Source organism: Lissotriton vulgaris, chromosome 10 (assembly GCF_964263255.1).
Source record: "Lissotriton vulgaris chromosome 10, aLisVul1.2, whole genome shotgun sequence".
Classification (NCBI taxonomy): Eukaryota; Metazoa; Chordata; class Amphibia; order Caudata; family Salamandridae; genus Lissotriton; species Lissotriton vulgaris.
In genome coordinates, this window is record NC_141698.1 from 57,311,997 (window position 1) to 57,332,302 (window position 20,306).

A 20,306-nucleotide genomic window follows, 5' to 3' on the forward strand; every position below is an offset into this window, starting at 1 on the left:
GAAGACAGGTGACAGGTCACACATCCATGATTGATGACTAGGATTCAGGTGACAGGTCACACCTCCCTTGATTGATGACTGCAAGATCAATGGCTGATCAAACATCCCTTGAATGATGATTAAAAGACAAGTGGCTGATCATCACACATCCCTTGACTGATGACTTTGAGAAAGGTGACAGGTCACACACATCCCTTGATCGATGACTGAAAGACAGGTGACAGGTCACACACATCCCTTTATTGATGACCAGTAGAAAGGTGACAGGTCACACATCCCTTAATCTATGACGTTAAAACAGGCGGCAGATCACCCATCCCTTCTTTGATGACTGCAAGACCAATGGCTGATCAAACATCCCTTGATTGATGACTAAAGGACAAGTGGGAGATCACACATCCCTTGATTGATGACTGGGATTCAGGTGACTGATCACACATCCCTGGATTGATGACTGCAAGACCAGTGGCTGATCAAACATCCCTTGATTGATGACTGGAAGACAATGCCTGATCAGGTAGGTGAAATGTTAAATTATCTCCAGATCTTAGCAGGATTGAGTGTTGTTAACATATGTCAGCAAGAACCCTTGGTGATGGATGGCGGATGACAGAGACAGCACCTATGCTATTGGCCTGACCCTTGAGAGACACAACAATTGAGCACATGGAACAGAGATACAGATGGGTAGGCTCATGCTTTGATATTACAAGGACAGAATAAGCCAGCATCTGTTTCATTTGGGATCTTTGTACCAAAACCAGATTGTCACGAGACAATGATGGATTGGCTGACGGTTTAGAATGCTTCCAAAAGACACCAAGAGGATTCTGGGTACAATGCTTCCTCCATTCATTTTGATCTTACTGTAATGCAGAGCAGATATATCCATGGATTCCATTCAACAGAGGACGATGAGCCAGTCCTGCTTCCAATGGACTCTGGAAGGACTCAGGATGCTCCATCCATGCTCTAATCAGCAATGGCGATGCTTTTTTATGGTACAGAATACCATTCTTTGCTGGTGCCGCCTTCAGGTGGACAATGGCGCGCCGCAGTAAGCCTTTCTCTGACAGGTAATGCTATGCTTCAGTATGTGGTCTCCGGTGAGGAGCACCATGTTGTGGCAATATTTTCTCTAAGAGGGTCGGAAACCTGTAGCAGGGCTTACTCTGGTAGGAACTGCCATATTGTAACATCATTTTCTCTGAAGTGGTTGCCATTCTGTAGCACTGCCTCCTCTGGTGAGGAATGGGATGATGTGGAAGTGTTTTGTGGCACTTTTTGTAATCGCATAGCACCATACTGTGCTACTGTGTTTTTTAAATGGGCTGCTATGCTGCAGAAGTACTTTCTCTGGTAGGGAATCTACCTGTCGAGACTTCCTTTCTTCCCCATCACACCTGAGCAATTTGGCCATTTTGTCAGCTTTGTTCTTTTATGGCCACCCAGACTAAAAATCCAATGATAACAACACACAAACAATCCACTATAATAAAACACACAGACAGATGTGGAACATGTGATTTGCAAAATGGTTTTATGTCTCACAGTTCATGCCAAGCATTATTCAAGTAATAAATGGGAGATTCGGAGGGTTGCAACGCCCCCTCTTAGCAACATTCAAGTTCTGAGGAAGCCACATTTCTTCACAAGTGGCACACCAAAGTAGAGGCCTTCCTCCCTCACAAACACTGACATGTCTACACATATTTTGGATATATATGTGTGTATATGAACATACATACATACATGCTACATGCTACTCTACATACATACAGAGATTTGTTTGCAATCTTTTCAAAGAGACTAGCTAGCACATATCAGCTGCAATGCAGTGTCCTGAGGCCTTACAACACAGAGAAGATGGCTATTGGCTGATATATACCTCCTTGGTGCACTATAGGCTATGTGCAATCCAAGAACAGTTTTTTGTTAGAAATAAAAAAATATAATCCTTTTTATGGAAATAAAGACATTAAAAAATATATATATCCTTTTTCAGCAGGAAACAGTCCCCATGTCCACAAGACTCTGTGTTCTCAATGCTTCTGCACTGCACTTAATTTTGATACAATAAAAAAGAACATTTAACACACTTTATGGTCAATGTGAACTCCTGGCTTTTTGTCCATAGCTTCAAAACATAATCTGCACTGATGGCAATGTTTTTGAATGATATGGTCTTGCGAGCTTTGTTAATAAAAAGAGTTAAAAAAAAAGAATAATAATCTGCAGAAAGTGGACGCGGAAACGGAAGTATAACATAGTGGAACTATGTCAGGTCCACTTTGTCAGTGCGTTGGGCGACAGATGGAAGGGAATTTTAGTTTTAGTGGAGGTGGACACCAGCATGGCTTGAGAGGTCACTGGATCCTTCGAGCTTTCAGAGTTGTGATATTCAAAATGGCATTACTTGGCCTACTTGTCCGAAGAAAGTGGGGGTATTTGATTGGGGCGCCACAGTATTGTGGCCTTAAGTCAACGGAGAAGTTTCAGAGTACACAAAGGTGATGCTGGCAGGTCTCTGCGAGTCTGTGAAGAACCTTCAACTTTCAGAAGCTTATGAAATACCAAGAGCGTAATGTTACTGTGCTTATAGGGGGTGCGTTTATCGTACGCGGCAGGATAGTGCTTCTCAAGCCTGTGGTGTATCAGAGGAGCTCCTTGTAGATTCCTGCTGAAAACACCTCTCCAATGCACAGGTGTTGCCTGATATCAATGCGAAGGGAAAGAAGTATCTCACTACTTCCAATTAAAGATTATTTTTGTGGGTCCACTTATCCAGCTCATCCCTATTCGCTGAGATTGTCTTTCCCCGGTACTGGACAGTTGTTAGAATGCTTGTCTCAACACCATGTGGTTGGAGTTTTGAATAATATTTTGCCATCACAAATATGGATCCAACTCTGTAATGTGTAACTCTTTGAATTTTGCTCTCTTGAGATGACTCATGGGTCTTCCACCTCTTCTTAAGACTTATCATTAGTCCCATTTGCAGCGTATCGCATGTCTTGATGCTCCAAGCCCTTTGAGATTCTTGGGTGCAAATATTCACCATATTGTCCATTGTGCAAGTAGTGAACTCTAGTGGCCTTTCTGCTTCTTTACATTGCATGTCTCCAGGAAGTCCATTGCCCCCCATCCTATCTCGGTGCAAACCTTTCCTTACAAATCGTGTGCATGCTCCTCCTCACTAGTGCCATAGTTCTTGCTCTAGGGCCTATGGCCCCATGGACTACAGAGTGGCACATGTGGAGGACCTGGAATTGTGATTGACCAACAAAAGGGTGCCTTGCAGAGATTTGCAGAATCTGTAGTGGAGATAATGCTGAAAGTCTGGGGTGTGGGGCGGAGCAATGGTGACTTTTTCTGACTTGTTCAGAGGCTTCAACTGCTGTCTCTCTTGATGGCGGAAGGTGCCTTGCATTTAGGCCAAGATCATGGATAGCCTTCAATCGGAAGATGCCTTCAGTGGTATCCTACATGGCAGCATCCCTTCCTCTCATCTGTAAGGGAGGATGCTCTGTAGAAAGGCTATGATTTGACAATGGCATACACTGAGATTAAATTTGAGACATCTTGTGGGATTAACAAAGAAGTGTTCACCAGCAGGAAGGGAACTTCCTGGAGATTCCTTGAGTGGCTTGCATTGTTCCGCTAAAGGTCCTAGAAGGAAAATACAATCTTTAGCACACTTGCATTCTATACAAGCTCATAGTCAGCTTCCAGCTGAGACAGGACCAAGAGGCCCAAGCCAGCAGCTTCAAACCATATCCACAGGACAGGCATCTGCTAGAGGGACAAAATACCCAAAATGCCTTGCGACCCAGTCTACGTTGACTGGCTTTTTTGGAAGTGTGTCTCTGTCACATCACAAGTTCTGGATGAGTACGCAAGTGTGGCTCTTCAGAGGTATTCTGTGTCATCCTCCGAGTCCTCGAGCTCACCTCCATTTTCTACAAAAGTCTGTAGCCTAAGAGTGTTGTAGTTTGGAGGTGGTGTACGGGGCATCTGGTAGTTGGATGGCACGGGCAGGGAGAGCGCCGTGTTGAAGGTTGGTGGGTCCTCATCCTGAATGCAAACAGGATTGTCATGTCCGCTGTCTGCAGCAACAGCGTCTTGCGAGGCCGCGGCCAACTGCGCCTGCCTCCGCTCCTCCTTCTTCTGCTGGAAGCTCTTGCGCATCTTCTGCCAGTGCTGTCGCGCAAAGACCCAGAAGGAATCAACACAGAAGATCTCCACAATCTCGATGACGCACACCATGGAGCAGCTCAGCCACAGGCCCAGTTGGCCCCCAAAGTTGGAAAGCAATGTTGCAATCTGCAGGAGAAAACAGACAGATGGTGAGCCAGACTCTGCCAGGGTTACACCTTTAACCCATCCCCACCAGTGCATATGAAAACAAACTCTATGAGCTAATGGTAGGAACCAGAAAGGACTTAGAGCATATGAGAAGCTCCGCTTGGAGAAATCCTCAGGTTGACAGGAGTTTTGGAAACTCTGTGATGAAATTGTGCTCGAGAGACATCAGGCAAAGCAATTATTTGGAATACTCTGCTGTAAATCTGGATTGGAAATACTCTTGACTTAACCTGCACTTAAAGTCTTATGTGATTATACTGTGAACTGCTTTTATGTCAAACTGTGTTTGGGTGCTCCACAGTAAAGCTGTGTTTGGGAATCAGGCGTAAAAGTTTGCTGAACTTGTGCTAAAGCTGTCTGAGGGATTATGCAGAGATGCTGTGTTTAGGAAACTATGTGGCATAATGGTGTTTGAGAAACTGTGACACGTTTTGTGTTTGATGGTTCAGTGGTAAAGCATTGTGTGGAAGGTAGGAAAGTCTGGTAAACCTGTATTGGGGAATCAGGGTAAAATTGTGCTTGGGAGTCAGTGGTAAAGCTGTGTTTGGGGAACCTTGGTAAAACTGTGTTTGGGTTAAAACTGTGTAAAAATCTCTGGCGCAATCTTTGGAAGATTACATCATGAATCACACACACTACGGAGGCCATCTTGGAATTTGTTTTCTTTCATTCTTTGAGTAAACAGTGTTCCAAGATGGCCGTTATGCAATGCACGTGTCTCAATGCATACCCACAAGCTAGTGACTTCTTGTAAAGCAAATTTTGAATAAATATCATTCCAAGATAACGCAGTGCTGTGCGTTTGTGTCATGATGTCACGACACATGTGCATGTCACAGTCGCCATCTTGGAATGGTATTTTCTCAAAGAAAACAAATTGCAGGAAGGCCACCAGTGCATGTGTATGCTTCACAATAAACAGGCGACTAATCTGGAATTAATTTTACCATTCGAAGATGTTATATGGACATTCTCAAATGGTAATTCACACAAATGTATGAACAAGATCTATAAACATGTAGGCGAGATCTATAAGCAGAATCAGCACCTTAGAAAATAGGTAACTTACACTGTTTGCTGGGCTCTCAGAGATCGATCGCAGATTCAGATCTTTGTAAAATATTCCCACATTTGCTAGGTCATATCTGCAAAACAAACAAGAAGAAATAGGTGTTTGAGGTAACCAGAAAATTACTTTCTTTGAAACATGTACAATGTATTTTAAACTCAAGTAAGTCAGAAACTGACCTTGCAAAAATGTTAGAGCTGTGGATATATGCCTAACAAAAAGTGTGTTAATAATTATGTGAAGTTTCCATGTGCACATATAGGCTGAAAATACACATATGTCCTCATTTAGAATTTGGCCGATGGGATACTCAGTCAAAAAGTGACAGATTTCCCACCTGTCATATTACAAGTGCCCTAGTCTATCATGAACTTGTAATACAATGGACGGATACCTGCCAGATTTGTGACAGCATGTTCCATCTGCCAAACTCCAATAAAGCCCATAGAGTGCAAACTCAGACACTCATTAACATGCACTCCCCAAAAAATCATCTTACAAAAATGAGTTTTTCCTAAAGTCAACCAAACTTGGTTCTAACCTATCATATAATTGGGTTAACCAACCATTCTGATACCATTTGTTATATATTTTAATGCAAGTATTTTATGCCAGATTTAGATTTTTCTCAACATTTTTGTACGAATATATTTATGTATGTTAGATATTTTGTCATTCTTTATTTTGAGCCTATGTTTTGCAGTCAGATATTCTGGTCCAAAATTTTTGACATGCAACTCATGTGAATGTTATGGAGAGAAAGCAAGGTAGTGCAGAAAATAAAGAGAGGACGATGAATGAACCGCAAAAAGATACACCAAATGGGGAAGAATGAAAAAAGAACTATGAGGTAAAAAATGGATGAGGGAGAAGGAGGGTGTAAAGAAGAAGAAAATAAATAGGAATAAGTGAAAAATGACGAGTGAGAGCGATATGTCAAAAAGTAGAAACTGAGAAAAGGAAGTGGGAAGTAAAGGCATTTATATGTAAGTAATTTGAGAAATATAAAGTAGTGGTGTGTAAGTAAGAATAATAGATGTAGAAATATAAACTACAAGAGTATCAGGATGGGTGAATAAAGTGTACGCACATACTGCCCTAAGTCGCTTCAGGATGCTGAGTCTCTGTTTGGAACCAGCTAACTATTTACTCCCTGTGGTTTGACTGTGGGCATTGGGTAGCCTCAGCATCTATTTCCCACCTTTTTTTAATTTAATATCACAAGTGTGTTTATCATCTATTTCCCATCTTTTTTTAATTTAATATCACAAATGTGTTTATCCAATGATGTGATTTGCTGTGTTCTTAGTCGCTGAGTTTCTTTTGACTGTCTTTCATGCCTACTTTACTTTCAACTCACGCGGGCAAGGGATGATTTAGCCACCATTTTGTTTTTAGAGATAATGGCGGTGAAGGTTTACAGAGCAGACTATGAGTTGGTGATCTGCATGCCAGGACAAGAAGAACAAGCATGCCAGGCAAAGTGGCTTGCCAAATTCTACTGACCCACAGCCAACCACAAGGAACCCAAGGGGCTTTGCCAACCTTCCCTTCACGCCGCCACTGTGAAGGTCCTGGCTCAAAAAAAGCTGAACCATATGGGGAAAGTGATGCCCCAAAGAATCCTTTAACAATGGTACACTCTTAGAAAACAGCGCCCCCTTATGAGGGGCTATTTATCAGACACATTTGTCAAGGGTAACAACAGAATCAGCTAGCAAATTGCAAATCCATTGTCTGACTAATGCTGATCACCACCTAGACTAAAATCTGAACTGCAGGTTCCTGGATTTAGTATCAACTAAGCTTATATCCATATCATCGAATATGGACAATGGTGTCCTTAGGCCCAACACACTGCTACAGTCACCCAGAAACTTCCCATTTCCGGTTGCATTGAGCTGAGCAAAAGAACTTTGCAGCCCATCCATATACATTTTTTCAGGGCTGGATCAAATCAACGTACAAAGACTTAAACCCAGAAAAGACTATGGGCCCGATTCACAGAACTAACTTAAGACAAAATCCTAAACGTACTACTTTTGGTATTCACAGAAGTTAGGATTTTGTCTTGACAAACTTAAAACCAAATCCTAACTTCTGTGAATACCAAAAGTAGTAAGTTTAGGATTTTGTCTTAAGTTAGTTCTGTGAATCGGGCACAAATCTTCCACCAGAAAACTGAGAATTGTTGGTTATATTTTTTTAGGTCTAGATTTGACTGGTATGTGTTAAGAAAAAAATGATGACTTTGAACGTGATCCTTTTTTTATTGAATTTTTGTTTTTAATTGTTGTTATTATTTTAATGAACACCCTCCCGGCTACCTAAATAGCCTTGCAATGTATGCACATGCGATGTTTTGATGAAGGAAAAATTGTGAGAGTGCTTTCTTTAATGTACACCCTCTTTTAAGTGACGTCTATTTCAGACTGATGCCTATAGCTTAATTCCAGAAAGCTATTCCCTCGATGAGTGAAAAAGCCAGGGAACTGCATGTAGGATGAGACAGAAATAGAGAGAGAGAGAGATAAGAGAAAACAAGAAGAAGGGTTAAACAAATATGAGGTGATGGTCAACATGTGTAGAGAGGGAATGAGGGAGATACAGGGAGTCAAAATGTGAAAGAAGTGTAGAACTGAAGAAAGAGAAATAAAGGTACTGGGAGAGAGTAGAATAGAGGTTTGATCGCAGAGACTCTGAGAAAGAGATGTAGAAAGATGGAAGGGATGAAAGAAAGTACATTGATGAAAAGGGGAACACAGCGAGCACTGAATGCACAACAGTCATACACTCATGACGACGGATACCGGAACACAGAGACTGCATGTCTTCCGGGAAGGGACATTTATCAGACATGCAGGGATGAAGGCAGCAGGAACAAACAGTGCTTTAGTATTTAAATAACATCTGTATAAGAACACGAGCTTCTTACATTCATCTGTACGGTAAACATACATTGTGTGCTATGTTTGCGAAGCACTTGCATATTGTCACTCATGCAGTGAACCACAATGGACTAGAATTAACAAGGACAACACTCTGATTACAAATCTCAGATGTACATTTTACACCTCTTGAAGCCCAGGGCTCAGATTTCTGGAATTGTGGCAAGGCCCTGAGACACAGAGGCGCGGGTCCACTCCAAGCAAGGAACTAGACACTGTCCAAGTGGAAATAAAGTCACATCAGTGTCTGGATGGTAAACTCCTTTGGATTAACCTGTCAGGAAGTCAAACACCTCTGTGTGTCCCTGGGATTGGTGCCAGGTGAGTGCTAACGTTCCACCAACGCTTTCTGAAGCTGTCTTCAAGGTGGCCACTGGGGGTGTGATGTTTTGGCCCAGACAACATGACGGCTGGGGGTGTGATGTTCAGGCTCAGACAGCGTGACGACTTGAGGTGTGTTGCTCAGGCTCAGACAAGTGGCTACTCGTGGTGAGATGTTCAGGCTCAGAAAATGTAGCGACTGGTGGTGAGATGTTCAAGCTCAGACAACGTAGCAACTGGTGGTGTATTGTTCAGGTCAGACAAAATGGTGGCTGGTGGGGAGATGTTCAGGCTCAGGCAAAGTAGCGACTGGTGGTGGGATGTTCAGGCTTAGACCACGTGGTGACTGGTGGTGAGATGTTCAGGCTCTAACAACGCAGCGGCTGGTGGTGTGATATTCAGGCTCAGACAACGTGGTCACTGGTGGGGAGATGCTCCGGCTCAGGCAAGTGTTGACCGATGGTGTGTTGTTCAGGCTCAGACCATGTGGCGATTGGGGGGGTTGATGTTCAGGATCAGACAATGTGGCGACTGGTGGGGAGATGTTCAGACTTAGACAAATCCAGAAGGGTATTAAATGAAGGACGCATTGGAGCCAGATGAAGAACTTGTGCACACATTAGAGGGAGAGAGGAGAATGCAGCTTCAAGAATGGTGCATCATGAGCACCAATGGAAAGAAGACCTCTCGAGAAGAGGGGTACATGGGAGAAGACGAAATTTGATGATAGGGAACATTTCAACATGATCAGTGATGGAAAGGCAGCCATTTTGAAGGTGATAGGAATAAGTGGGAGTGTTTCTATGAATATTCCAAAATGTTCTGGTGGTGAGTGTTAATATCTTGTCTAAAGTGGGTGAATTAATATTTTGGAAGGTCCACTATAGAGCACTTCATTGTGATCAATGGTGGAAACTTGCACAGACAGGGTATCCATAGGTGAACCCAACCTGGACAATTACACGTTTTGACCAATAGTTATGAACATCCATTGTGATTCCATATTGGGGTTTAGAGAAGACATCATGCACACATTTTCTCATGATACGATGAGATGAGGACAAAGCACCGGTAGCAAATGGATGAGTGCTCAGTTTGGAGTAACACTGTATTGCAGAAACGTGTATCATGCCTTTGGGCATTCACATGCATGTCAAAAATACAAGAATAACACATGGGGAAGGCAGTCTGAAGAAACTTTGTATGTCTCGTTTACAGATAACTTCTGCTGTCTGTTAGCACTCAGGGTTTTTTGGTCCACCCTCTGCTCGTAATTCAATAGTTTTCTTGTCTACGTCACTTCCTCCTTTTGATTGGATGGTTTTCTTCCATTTTCTTGTGTTTGTCGCACGCTAGAAACATTCCAGTTGCATTGTGCTTTTACCGGATGAATCCATTCTTCCACCCTGTTCCTTTCCCAACACCCACATTTGTTATTAAATAATGAGAAGTCCTAGGCATCTGCTTATTCACCAGTTTCTAGCTTTCCAAATGCCCCAGTCTGCTGTAGTAGCAGGCTCCCATATTCAAGTTGTTTTTACCATTCCAAGATAGGCGAGCAATATGCACACGCAGAATGGTCATCTTGGAATCATTTTTCTTCACCTTTACGAAAAACAGTTTTAAGATGGCCACCAAACATTACGTTTAAAAAAGAATCATTAGAAGATGACTGGGGTGCATGAGCAGCAGCCATCTTGTAACGGGTTTTCTTTGAGTATAAAAAAAATAATTTCTCTTTCCCAGATGACCACTGCACAGGCGCACATGTGTATGATGGCCATATTGTAATGGTTTTTCTTTTAGTTTATGAAAAATCATTACAGGTTGGTCACTGTGAGAGAGGGTGCGCACATGCACAGGCAATCTTGAAATTAGCTCCTTAAACGAAAAGAGAAACATTTTAAGACGGTGACCACACACACATAAGCACTCTCGACGGCCATTTGGGAGAAAAAATTGCTTTGGCAAAGCCTATATGTTTCACTGGTGAGACCTATTGGTTTTGCCAATGTTTGTTTTATTTATGCCTTTTAGCCTTAGAACTGAGATTCTGCTGGAGTATTACACCTGGAATCCGTTCTTCTAAATATGACTTTAAGGCCGAGTTCTTGGCCCTGGTCAGATGTTCATCCAGTGTCCAATTAGGATCTATCTCACAAGATCTTATTCATGGGCCACTCACCGTCATTGGTCCTGATGACCATTTTGAGGGGAAAAGTTCAAATTGGTCTCATTCAGGCCTCTGTTACTGCAGACCATCCATTATTCACGGGTTTTGTACATAAAATAAAGGGACAGCTGTGCAGTTAATGCACTGAGTGAGTTTGTGGTCCTCAAACTGCACACCTACTTAACTTATGTGGGAGCTCTGCCTTCACTGACCCCCCCCCCCCCCCCTTCTCAGACAACCATAGCAAGACTCGAAGAAGGAAAGTCCAGTGGAGGAAGGTCAGGGGTACCTCAGGCAAAGAAAAACTGCCCAGACCACAACCAGGGTGATCTCCAATGGCGGTCTGTCCTATAGTGAAGTAATAAAGGGTTAATTATGTGTGAAGCCTCAAGGGATTATTCCAGTGCTCTCCCAAAATCACTCAGCTCTTTCTGGCATCTTTGTGGCATGTCACTTACAGAAATACATAGACTTACTTTGTTAAGTTTTTGTCGATCTTGTCTCCCATTTCCCAGGTTAAAACTCGAAGCATCCACTCCTGGGAGAAAACAGAATAAACATGGGGGCAATGAGAAGAAGAAGATATATTTTTTAAAAATGCAGATAAGGGGGTACTAGGCATTAAGGACCTAAAATGAGTAACTCGGACTTTTGGTGTAGGAGAGATTGGGGGACTTGGGCCAAATGTCTCAAGATGCTGGAATTAGTCTGGTATTTGTGTGGCCAGGAGGGCCTTGAATGTTGTGATCCAGTCACTGTGCAACAACCTTAGGACATGAATGGCAATCAACCCATCACATAAACTGGGCAGTAAACTCTCCTCTATTACATATTTCTGATCTGATCCATGTGAGACGACAGATACAGGACAGTAACCTCTGACAGTGCTTAAATTGTGAAGCATTAAGTGCAGGGGGGCCATAGTATTTAATAGGAGAGCTCAACTGGAGCTGCCAAATGCTGGGGTTGATAATTACCAAGGCTACCTGACCTTGATTCCACATCAAGCCTCTTTCTGCCATCACCCTACAATTCATGCCTCTTTATCACTCCCTGGAAGGTTTTTTCATCTCAGCCTTCATCCTTTGTGCTGTTTCTATCTCTCTTTTCAGCCTTTCTCTTGCCTTGGGTGAACATCTGATGATGAAGAAGTCCCAGTCCCCTAAAATGAGTGTTGGTTGAACCACCAGAAACCACTAGCACAAATTAAGCACTCGCCTGTGGTTGCCTTTGTTTTGGTCCCTTAAAGTTCTCTATAGGCCTCTAAAGAACTCATTTGTTTTGCCCACATAACACACAAAGATCTCAGAGAGATAAACAATGACTGAAGTGACCTTAATACACCTGAAATGTTCTAAGAGCCACTAGAGGTATTCAATTCTAACTAGACATATTTGACATTCTGTAAACATATTTAACAGCAACGTGTTTGAATGGCAGTTCTGCTATCTTTCAGAGGTTTCAGTGATTTAACAAAATGCATAGTAATGCAAGAGCAGAGAGAGTATTGCAAATCCAGTGAAAGTGATTCAACAGCCAATGTGACAGAGAGGCAAGCATAAGGAGCAGGGGTGGGCCACAAATTCGGCAGGACAGGAAAAATAAAACAATACTTGTTTTATTTCTCCTGCCGAGGCTTGGGAGCGGGGCCTGTTGGTGACAGGCACTGAGGGGAGTGGTAGTGTACTCCCATCACTGCGCATGATGGTTTGGCCGGCAGTCTCAGGCGGGCCAAACCGTCATGCGCAGTGAAAGCTCTTTCCAACCCAGCAACGCAGCTGGGTTGGACAAGGCAGGCACATACTCACAGTCTGTGCTGGAGCGCAAATCAATGGTGCTCAGGCGAATCCTGATGCTGCTCTCATGCATGAGAGCGGCTTCAGGATTGGCCACAGGGCATTCCGTGAGCCTCTGCCTTCTTGAAGACTTGTTAAGAGGAGCAGATGAGCACAACGGGAACGGCTGCATGTACGTTTTTAACTTTTTAAAAAAGATTTTATCCCCCTGCGACCCCTAGTGCCCCTTACCCCTGCCTCTCCGGCCCACCCGCACCCTGCTCCTCTACATACCAGCCACTCCCACTCGCAACCAGTAATTTTCCATTGATGGGTGCATGCTCTAGGGAATTTGAGATCTTTTAACAGACATGTCATGTACAAGTGAGTGCTGAAATGCGTGGCGACAAACGTTCCAATAATTTAGCCACATGCGGCAATCTCAATGTTGGTCAAAGTTGCTGAACAAGTGGGGTCTACAGAAGGGGTTGTTTTAATCAAAGAACAAATCCAGGATCGTTTCAGACAATCTGGTCCATTGCATTGGCCTTCAAACTAATGTTACTCAGTAACACTGAGAGTGGCCTTGATTTCCTTCATCCGAGTGATGTCAACCAATGGAAGAAGATGAGGTGCGTACGGCTTTTAGAGGAGGAGAGAGGTAGGCCAGTGCTGGATATTTCAGAAAGTAAATTGTTTATGAGTCAGCCTGTCTTATTATTTAGGTAGAAGTGAGGGTGGATCCATGAAGGTTATTCATGATATGTGGCTTTTTCAAGAACATTTTCATGGGAGTGGAGGATTCATTGGGAGGACCAAGAGGCTTTGGCCGAAGTCCATCTTGCTAGAGACTAGCCCTACAAACTGTGGCACAGTGGACGGTAAGGGTGCATATTTGACTGATATTTACCTGGTGGTAGTCAGTGGGAGGATGTGTCTAGGAGAGGCAGTCTGGGAGAGGTTGTTTTTTGCTGTCAAACTGCACATTAAGGTTAGAAGGAAAGGAATGGGGGGGGGGTGAATTTGAGAGTCAGACATTTTTTCATTCTTGGCAGGTAATGCATTTCCAGGCACAAGGCCATACAGCCTGAAACGGAGTCAGTGAAGTTTGTGTGGAGTGAGGCTGCGAATGAGAGGAAAGAGAATAATATATGAGTTTCATTGCCAAAGAGATAGTGCAAGAAAAATAGATCATTTCACTGAGACAAGTGGTTGAAAGTAAGGAGAGATTAGGTTGGAGAACAGATCATTATGGATTCTCATGTGCATTACCACAGGCATAAAAGTGTGGAGAACAAGGGCACAGAACAGGATCAGACGATAATGTAAGAGGAGAGCCAGGTCAGTAAGAACCCCATGGCACCTAACTCAGACATGGTTGCCATGGGGTCAACACTTAAATGCTTGAGAAACATGAGGATGGAGGAATGTTGTTTGAGTTGGGCAGTGATTGTGAATTTAAAGACTTGTGAGATATGTTTTAGAGGAGTGAACTATAATTTTGCAAGAATGATTTAAGGGAGAGATACTCTAAATGAAGTCAGCAAGAGATCTGAAAGTTGACAGCCACAGTGAAATTCAAGCTGACAATGTTAGTGACATAAATGGTCAGTCAGAGTGACCTAAAGTGATCTGAAGTTTTGTTTAGCTAATGGGCAGCTACTGTGAGATAAAAGTGTTTAGCTGTTATAATCTAAAATTAAGTAAATTGACAAAATAAAAGTGGACAACCAGAGTGATGTAAAAGAGTTTAGACATTGCAATCTAAAATTGGGCAAGTATACAACCAAAATGGAAAGGCAGTGATCTAAGTGTTAGAATAATCTAAAAGCAGGCAGGTAGAGTGAGTTGAAAGTGGGCATGTAGTGTCATCTAAAGTGGATACCTAGTGTATTTTAGATGGTTGCAGTTAGAGTGATCCAAAAATGAGCATCAAAACTGACTTAAAAGTGGGCAGCTAGGTGATCTAAACCTGGGCAGCCAAAGGCATCGAAGTGTGCAGCAAAAGTAATATAAAAGTGGGCCGCTTATAGGAGCTAAAGATAGACTGCTTAAGTGATGGAAAGATGAGCTCCTAAAGTGAGCTAAAGCTGGGCCGCTGGTTGTAGCACAGATTTGGCACTTGTGCAATTCATGGAGAACAGTCATGGTATTATAAGATCGAGTTGAAAGGAATCTCAGAAGAAGCGGTCATTGTTTCGAAGATTTAGCAAATGGATCTATAAAAGGCATGCACAATTCAAATCAAGCAGCCAGAGATATAGGAGAGAGGCCAGAGTGCTGTAGAAGGGAGTAGTCTGTTAGCGGTCAGGGCGCCGAGCAAATTCTAAGAACGAATAGCGAGAGGGGTATTAAAGTAGCCGGAACCATCTCAGAAGGTGAGGCCACTGGCTTAAGATCGAGTAGTCAGAGTGATGAGGAGCAGCCAGAGTGATCTAAAAGCAACCTGCACTAAACTGTGAGTGATCACCCAGACTGAGTCAAGACACAGCAGCAAATTTGACAAATCCATGATTTCACAGCTTCTGGGAGAGTGCTGCCTGAGCAATGTGAGAGCCGAAGGAATTTAAAACACTTTAGAAGATCTGTTTTTTACTGAAAGCCGAGAAGCCAGTGATATTAAAGCAGACAGTTATGTAAATGCGCAAATACAAGATGATGTAACAACCGCCAGTGCTGTAGAACCACAACACTATAGTGGTATGAGACAACAAGTTATCAAAAGTCAAGAGAATAATGTGGTATGAGAGCGGCGGGTTATCTAGATGTCAAAAGGATAGTGATGTGAGAGCAGGAAGTAACTTGAAGCAAAGAAGCAAGGGTGGCATTAGAGGGACAAGTTATAAAAAGCCACTAAGCTAGGGTAGTATGAGGCAGCAAGTTATCTAAAGTGAAGAGAATACGGCGCGTTATCTAGACGTCAAGAGGGTAGAGTGATGTGTGAGCAGCGAGTTATCTGAAGCAAAGAAGAAGTGGTGGTATGACACAAGTTATCTAAAATCAATAGCCTGGGGTGGTGTGAGAGCAGTGTGTTATCTAAAGCCAAGAAACCAAGGTGGTATGAGAGAAGCAAGTTATCTAAAGCATGGAATATAGCCAAGTCCATACATGGCAATACCAGAAGGGTGAAGATGAACGATTGTGTTACAGTGGACTGATTTTACAGCAGGCCACCCACCACTCATTTCCAGCCTCCTTTAGGTATTTGGCCATGCCGTCAGTTCTGGCTTTAGAGCAGCGCCACTGAGATCACACTGAGCATCATTGACCCTCTTTCATTTCCACAACATCAGTCGTCGTGGAGATAAAAGACAGACAACGGCGCTCTGTGCTGAGTCACCTGGTTACACATGGCACAACCGGAAACAGAGAGTCAGTCTGACCCTGTACAGGGCAGTCCACAGTCCGGCAGGACAGGTGGGAGCGTTCTTCAAAGATGTGAGGTCCCACCCCATTGTGATAAATTGATGGTTGCTCCCCATCGACTGTCCACATGGGGGAGCTCTACCTCAGGGAGGAGGGAGGGGGGAGGGGCAGTACATCCTAAACATTACTTTGTTTGACTTTTCATCCCAGCACAATTTCCTACTACTTCCTCGATTTCCCCTCTAGTTCTGCGGTGACCCAGATAGGGTGGTGGAAGAGCAGTAAATTATATAAAGCCAAGAAGACAGGATGAAATGACAACAACAAGTTATCTAAAGTGAAGGATATATAGTGATTTAAAAATGGCGGATTATCTGAAGCCAAGAAGATGGAGTGGCGTGAGTGCATCAAGTTTTCTAAAGCCAAGCCGTTATAGAGTGATATAAGAGGAAGCATGGATTGAAAACCAAAAAGCCATCCTATCAAAGAAGTTATCTAAAACTGAGCAATGATACAATGTTAGAGGGGCTTAAGCGCAAGCTCCTTACCTCTGAAGTGATGGAGGGCCATTGTGCTGTGCTTCTTGTGAACGTCCACTCTCGATTGCTGCAGAGAAGTGAGAAAGAGCATTGCATTTTTAGAGGAAAGGAATTGAGTCATGGTGACGTGTGATGTGAGATCCATGGTGGTGTGTGATGTGAGATCCACAGTGGCGTGTGATCTGAGACCTCCACGGTGGCGTGTGATGTGAGAGATCCACTGTGGCGTGTGATGTGTGAGATCCATTGTGGCGTGTAATGTGAGAGAACCACAATGGCATCTGATGTGAGAGATCCATGTTGGTATGTGAGGTGAGAGGTCCATGGTGGCATGTGATCTGAGAAATCCATGTTGGCATGTGATGTGAGGGATCCACAGTGGTGTGTGACATGATCCCACGGTGGTGTGTGATGTGAGAGAGCCACTGTGGCGTGTGATGTGAGAGGGCCACAGTGGCGTGTGATGTGAGAGGGCCACAGTGGCGTGTGATGTGAGAGGGCCACAGTGGCGTTTGATGTGAGATCCACGGTGGCATGTGAGGTGAGAGATCCAATGTGGCGTGTGATGTGGGAGATCCACGGTGGCGTGTGAGGTGAGAGGTCCATGGTGGCATGTGATCTGAGAAATCCATGTTGGCATTTGAGGTGAGTGATCCACAGTGGCATGTGATGTGAGGGATCCAGAGTGGTGTGTGACATGAGAGCCACGGTGGTGGGTGATGTGAGAGAGCCACAGTGGCGTGTGATGTGAGAGAGCCACAGTGGCGTTTGACGCAAGATCCACGGTGGCATGTGAAGTGAGAGATCCACGGTGGCGTGTGAGGTGAGAGGTCCATGGTGATGTGTGATGGAAGAGATCCATGGTGGCATTTGATGTGGGAGATCCACGGTGGTGTGTGAGGTGAGAGGTCCATGGTGGCGTGTGAGGTGAGAGATCCATGGTGGCATTTGATGTGAGAAATCCACAGTGGCGTGTGAGGTGAGAGATCCATGGTGGCATTTGATGTGAGAGATCCACAGTGGCGTGTGAGGTGAGAGATCCATGGTGGCGTGTGATGCAAGAGATTCATGGTGGCGTTTGATTTGAGCGATCTACGGTGGCGTGTGATAGAAGAGATCCACAGTGGCGTGTGATGGAAAAGATCCATGGTGGCGTGTGATGTGAGATATCCACGGTGGCATGTGATGCGAGAGATACACTGTGGCGTTTGATGTGAGAGATCCATGGTGGCGTGTGATGCGAGAGATCCACTGTGGCGTTTGATGTGAGAGATCCACACTGGCGTGTGATGGAAGAGATCCACTGTGGCGTTTGATGTGGGAGAGATCCACGGTGGCGTGTGATGGAAGAGATCCATGGTGGTGTGTGATGTGAGAGATCCACAGTGGCGTGTGATGGAAGAGATCCACGGTGGCGTGTGATAAAAGAGATCCATGGTGGCGTGTGATGTGAGGGATCCATGGTGGCGTGTAAGGTGAGAGATCCATGGTGGCGTGTGATGTGAGGGATCCATGGTGGCATGTAAGGTGAGAGATCACCCTCTGCCCTCTCTTACCTGCAGCTCTCTCTGCACTTCTTATGGCATCCCATGTCCTCCTTCACGAAGTCGCTGTAGAGCTTTAAGTAACAGTACACTGCATGAGGGAGAGAGGACATGTCTTAGGAATGAGGCAAGCTAAAAGGAGCACGTAGAGGACACGTGTAGGGACTAAACACACAATAGTGGAAGGGTGGGCATGGTGCACAGTGCAGTGTGTCGCAACCATACTTGAAATGTTTGTGCAACTGCAGAATGTACACAAAATAAGTCACAATACAGCATCCTACTCATGAACTACAGCATTCTGCAGATAAAACACATCATTATCTGCCAGGTGAGACAAGAGGCCACACAGAGAGGAATGCAAGGCATAACTTACTCCAGTTTGGATACAAGTTGTAGTTACAGAACTCTGCCCCTAGGGGTAGAGGCTGGCTGTAGTGGGCACATCCACACGACTCCACCATGGCCGCCTGGAAGCAGGAATGAATGCAAATCTGCAAGTGAATGAGAAAAAATACATTGATAACCAGTATGCAGGAACCATTATCAGGGAGGCAGGGGTGCTACTTCACTGAAGTCATAAACTTTGTAAAAAATCGAAGCATCACAAAAAGAACAAATGTAGCAAATGAGCCACGCCCAATCAGGAGGAGAGTAGCAAAGGGTGCAGTATGTAACCAGGGGTGCATTTCGGGACACGCTGTAGCAAACATGTTACTAAGGCATATTATGGTAGGACACTCATTTGCAGACATATTGTCCATTGAAATGGCCACTAAATTTGCACAGACAAGCAGTGTTTCTGATAAAGCGATGTAGCGCACCAATGATAATGTATAGAAATTGGGTTTCAGCGAATATTTATCATCTGCTCATCTCCAAGTACGGTGTTGTGATTGGTTTTGGTCCTAGTAAAATCATTGTTTCTATCACAATTCAGAATTGCAAAAAAAGTGTGCTCCACATGTTCTTTCCTAACGGCTGATCTATTTTGAAATATTTGTACAATTCATTTGCGGATGTTTACATTGTGCTGTGTTAAAACGTTTACACCCTGCAGCCTTTACTTCCTGTGCCCCAGCAAGATTGCCACATAGTCCTCCCACTTTGCAGTCAGAGAAATATAAGCAAAGACCAATTTCTATGTTAAAAGAGAAAGCAAGAATTTATGAGAAGACACATCCTAACATGTGCCTCTGTCTCTGAACGCACAGAAAACGTGACAAAATAAAAACAAAACTTAAAGGCATCTGAATTGCTTTTTCACGGTCTGAATTTCAGCATGGTTATGTTGGGGTGTTGCAGCACCCCCTGTCCCTTATTTACAGAGCCTATTTTGATATTGGATGAAAGTAACTTGAAAATAGAATTAACAGATATGAACTGCACACGAGGCACAGCAAAAGTACCAACCTAAGCCTCCACCATGGATAAGAGACAGGAACTACAAACACCCAGACCTGCTGAGGGTATTAACCTCTGCACAAGAAGGCAAAGGATGGCTACAAAAATATGTGAAAGAGGCTCCTAGAAACCTTAGAATGGTCAATACATCCTGCTTTTAAATCAGGAATTGAACTGTGAATCTGTGAGGGAAATCCAGACATTGCTCAGTAGCAGTCAAGACTGTATAGATTCTCTTATTAATTCAGGGCACAAGGATTGAGTTGACGCAAAAGGTGTTTGCGGAATCGGATTTGCTTCTAGTTCAGTTGCTCGTGCCTGGAAAAGAACCAGAATGAAACTGATGACCCTAAAAAAACAATGCCCTACTAGTGGACTGGAAATACCCAACATGGACTTCTATTATGAGGCGACCAAGTTACCACATGCTGTGCATTGGCTGACAGAAGATGACAACTGGGAAAAAGCGCCGCTGCATGGAACGCATGGGTAACATGCGTTAGATCATTCTTGTGGGGCAGAGGGGTCCCCACATCTCCTCTTTGTCATAAGGCTGGTTTGTGATGTTTGGGACAAAGCGATGAAAAGAAACATGAGACACATTCCCCGCTCGCACCAGCTCTGGGGATATGGAGCATTTATCCCTTTGTGTAAATTGATCGCAGTATCTCGGTGGAACGCTGGAGGCAAGGGTGGCTGTCAGACACTTGCAAACTTGTACCCCAATTTTTGAGTTTTATTGATGCACAAGAGATTTTTAACATAGGACCAGTCATTTCCTTCAATACGCGAAAATAGTGCG

The 20,306-nt window shown here is 43.9% G+C and overlaps 1 protein-coding gene across 1 annotated transcript in view; it reads right to left on the reverse strand.

The window, feature by feature from the left end:
* Positions 1-1,521: 1,521 nt before the first annotated feature.
* Positions 1,522-20,306, reverse strand: part of SCNN1G (sodium channel epithelial 1 subunit gamma) — a 61,119-nt gene continuing 42,334 nt past the window's right edge. Inside the window, exons 8-13 of the mRNA XM_086940445.1 lie at positions 18,477-18,594; positions 18,113-18,191; positions 16,566-16,623; positions 11,353-11,414; positions 5,435-5,510; positions 1,522-4,323 (exon numbers count right to left, since the gene is read on the reverse strand). Of these exons, the coding sequence (XP_086796571.1) occupies positions 3,910-4,323; positions 5,435-5,510; positions 11,353-11,414; positions 16,566-16,623; positions 18,113-18,191; positions 18,477-18,594 (807 nt within the window). The 3' untranslated portion in view covers positions 1,522-3,909. The remainder of the gene's footprint in view (positions 4,324-5,434; positions 5,511-11,352; positions 11,415-16,565; positions 16,624-18,112; positions 18,192-18,476; positions 18,595-20,306) is intronic.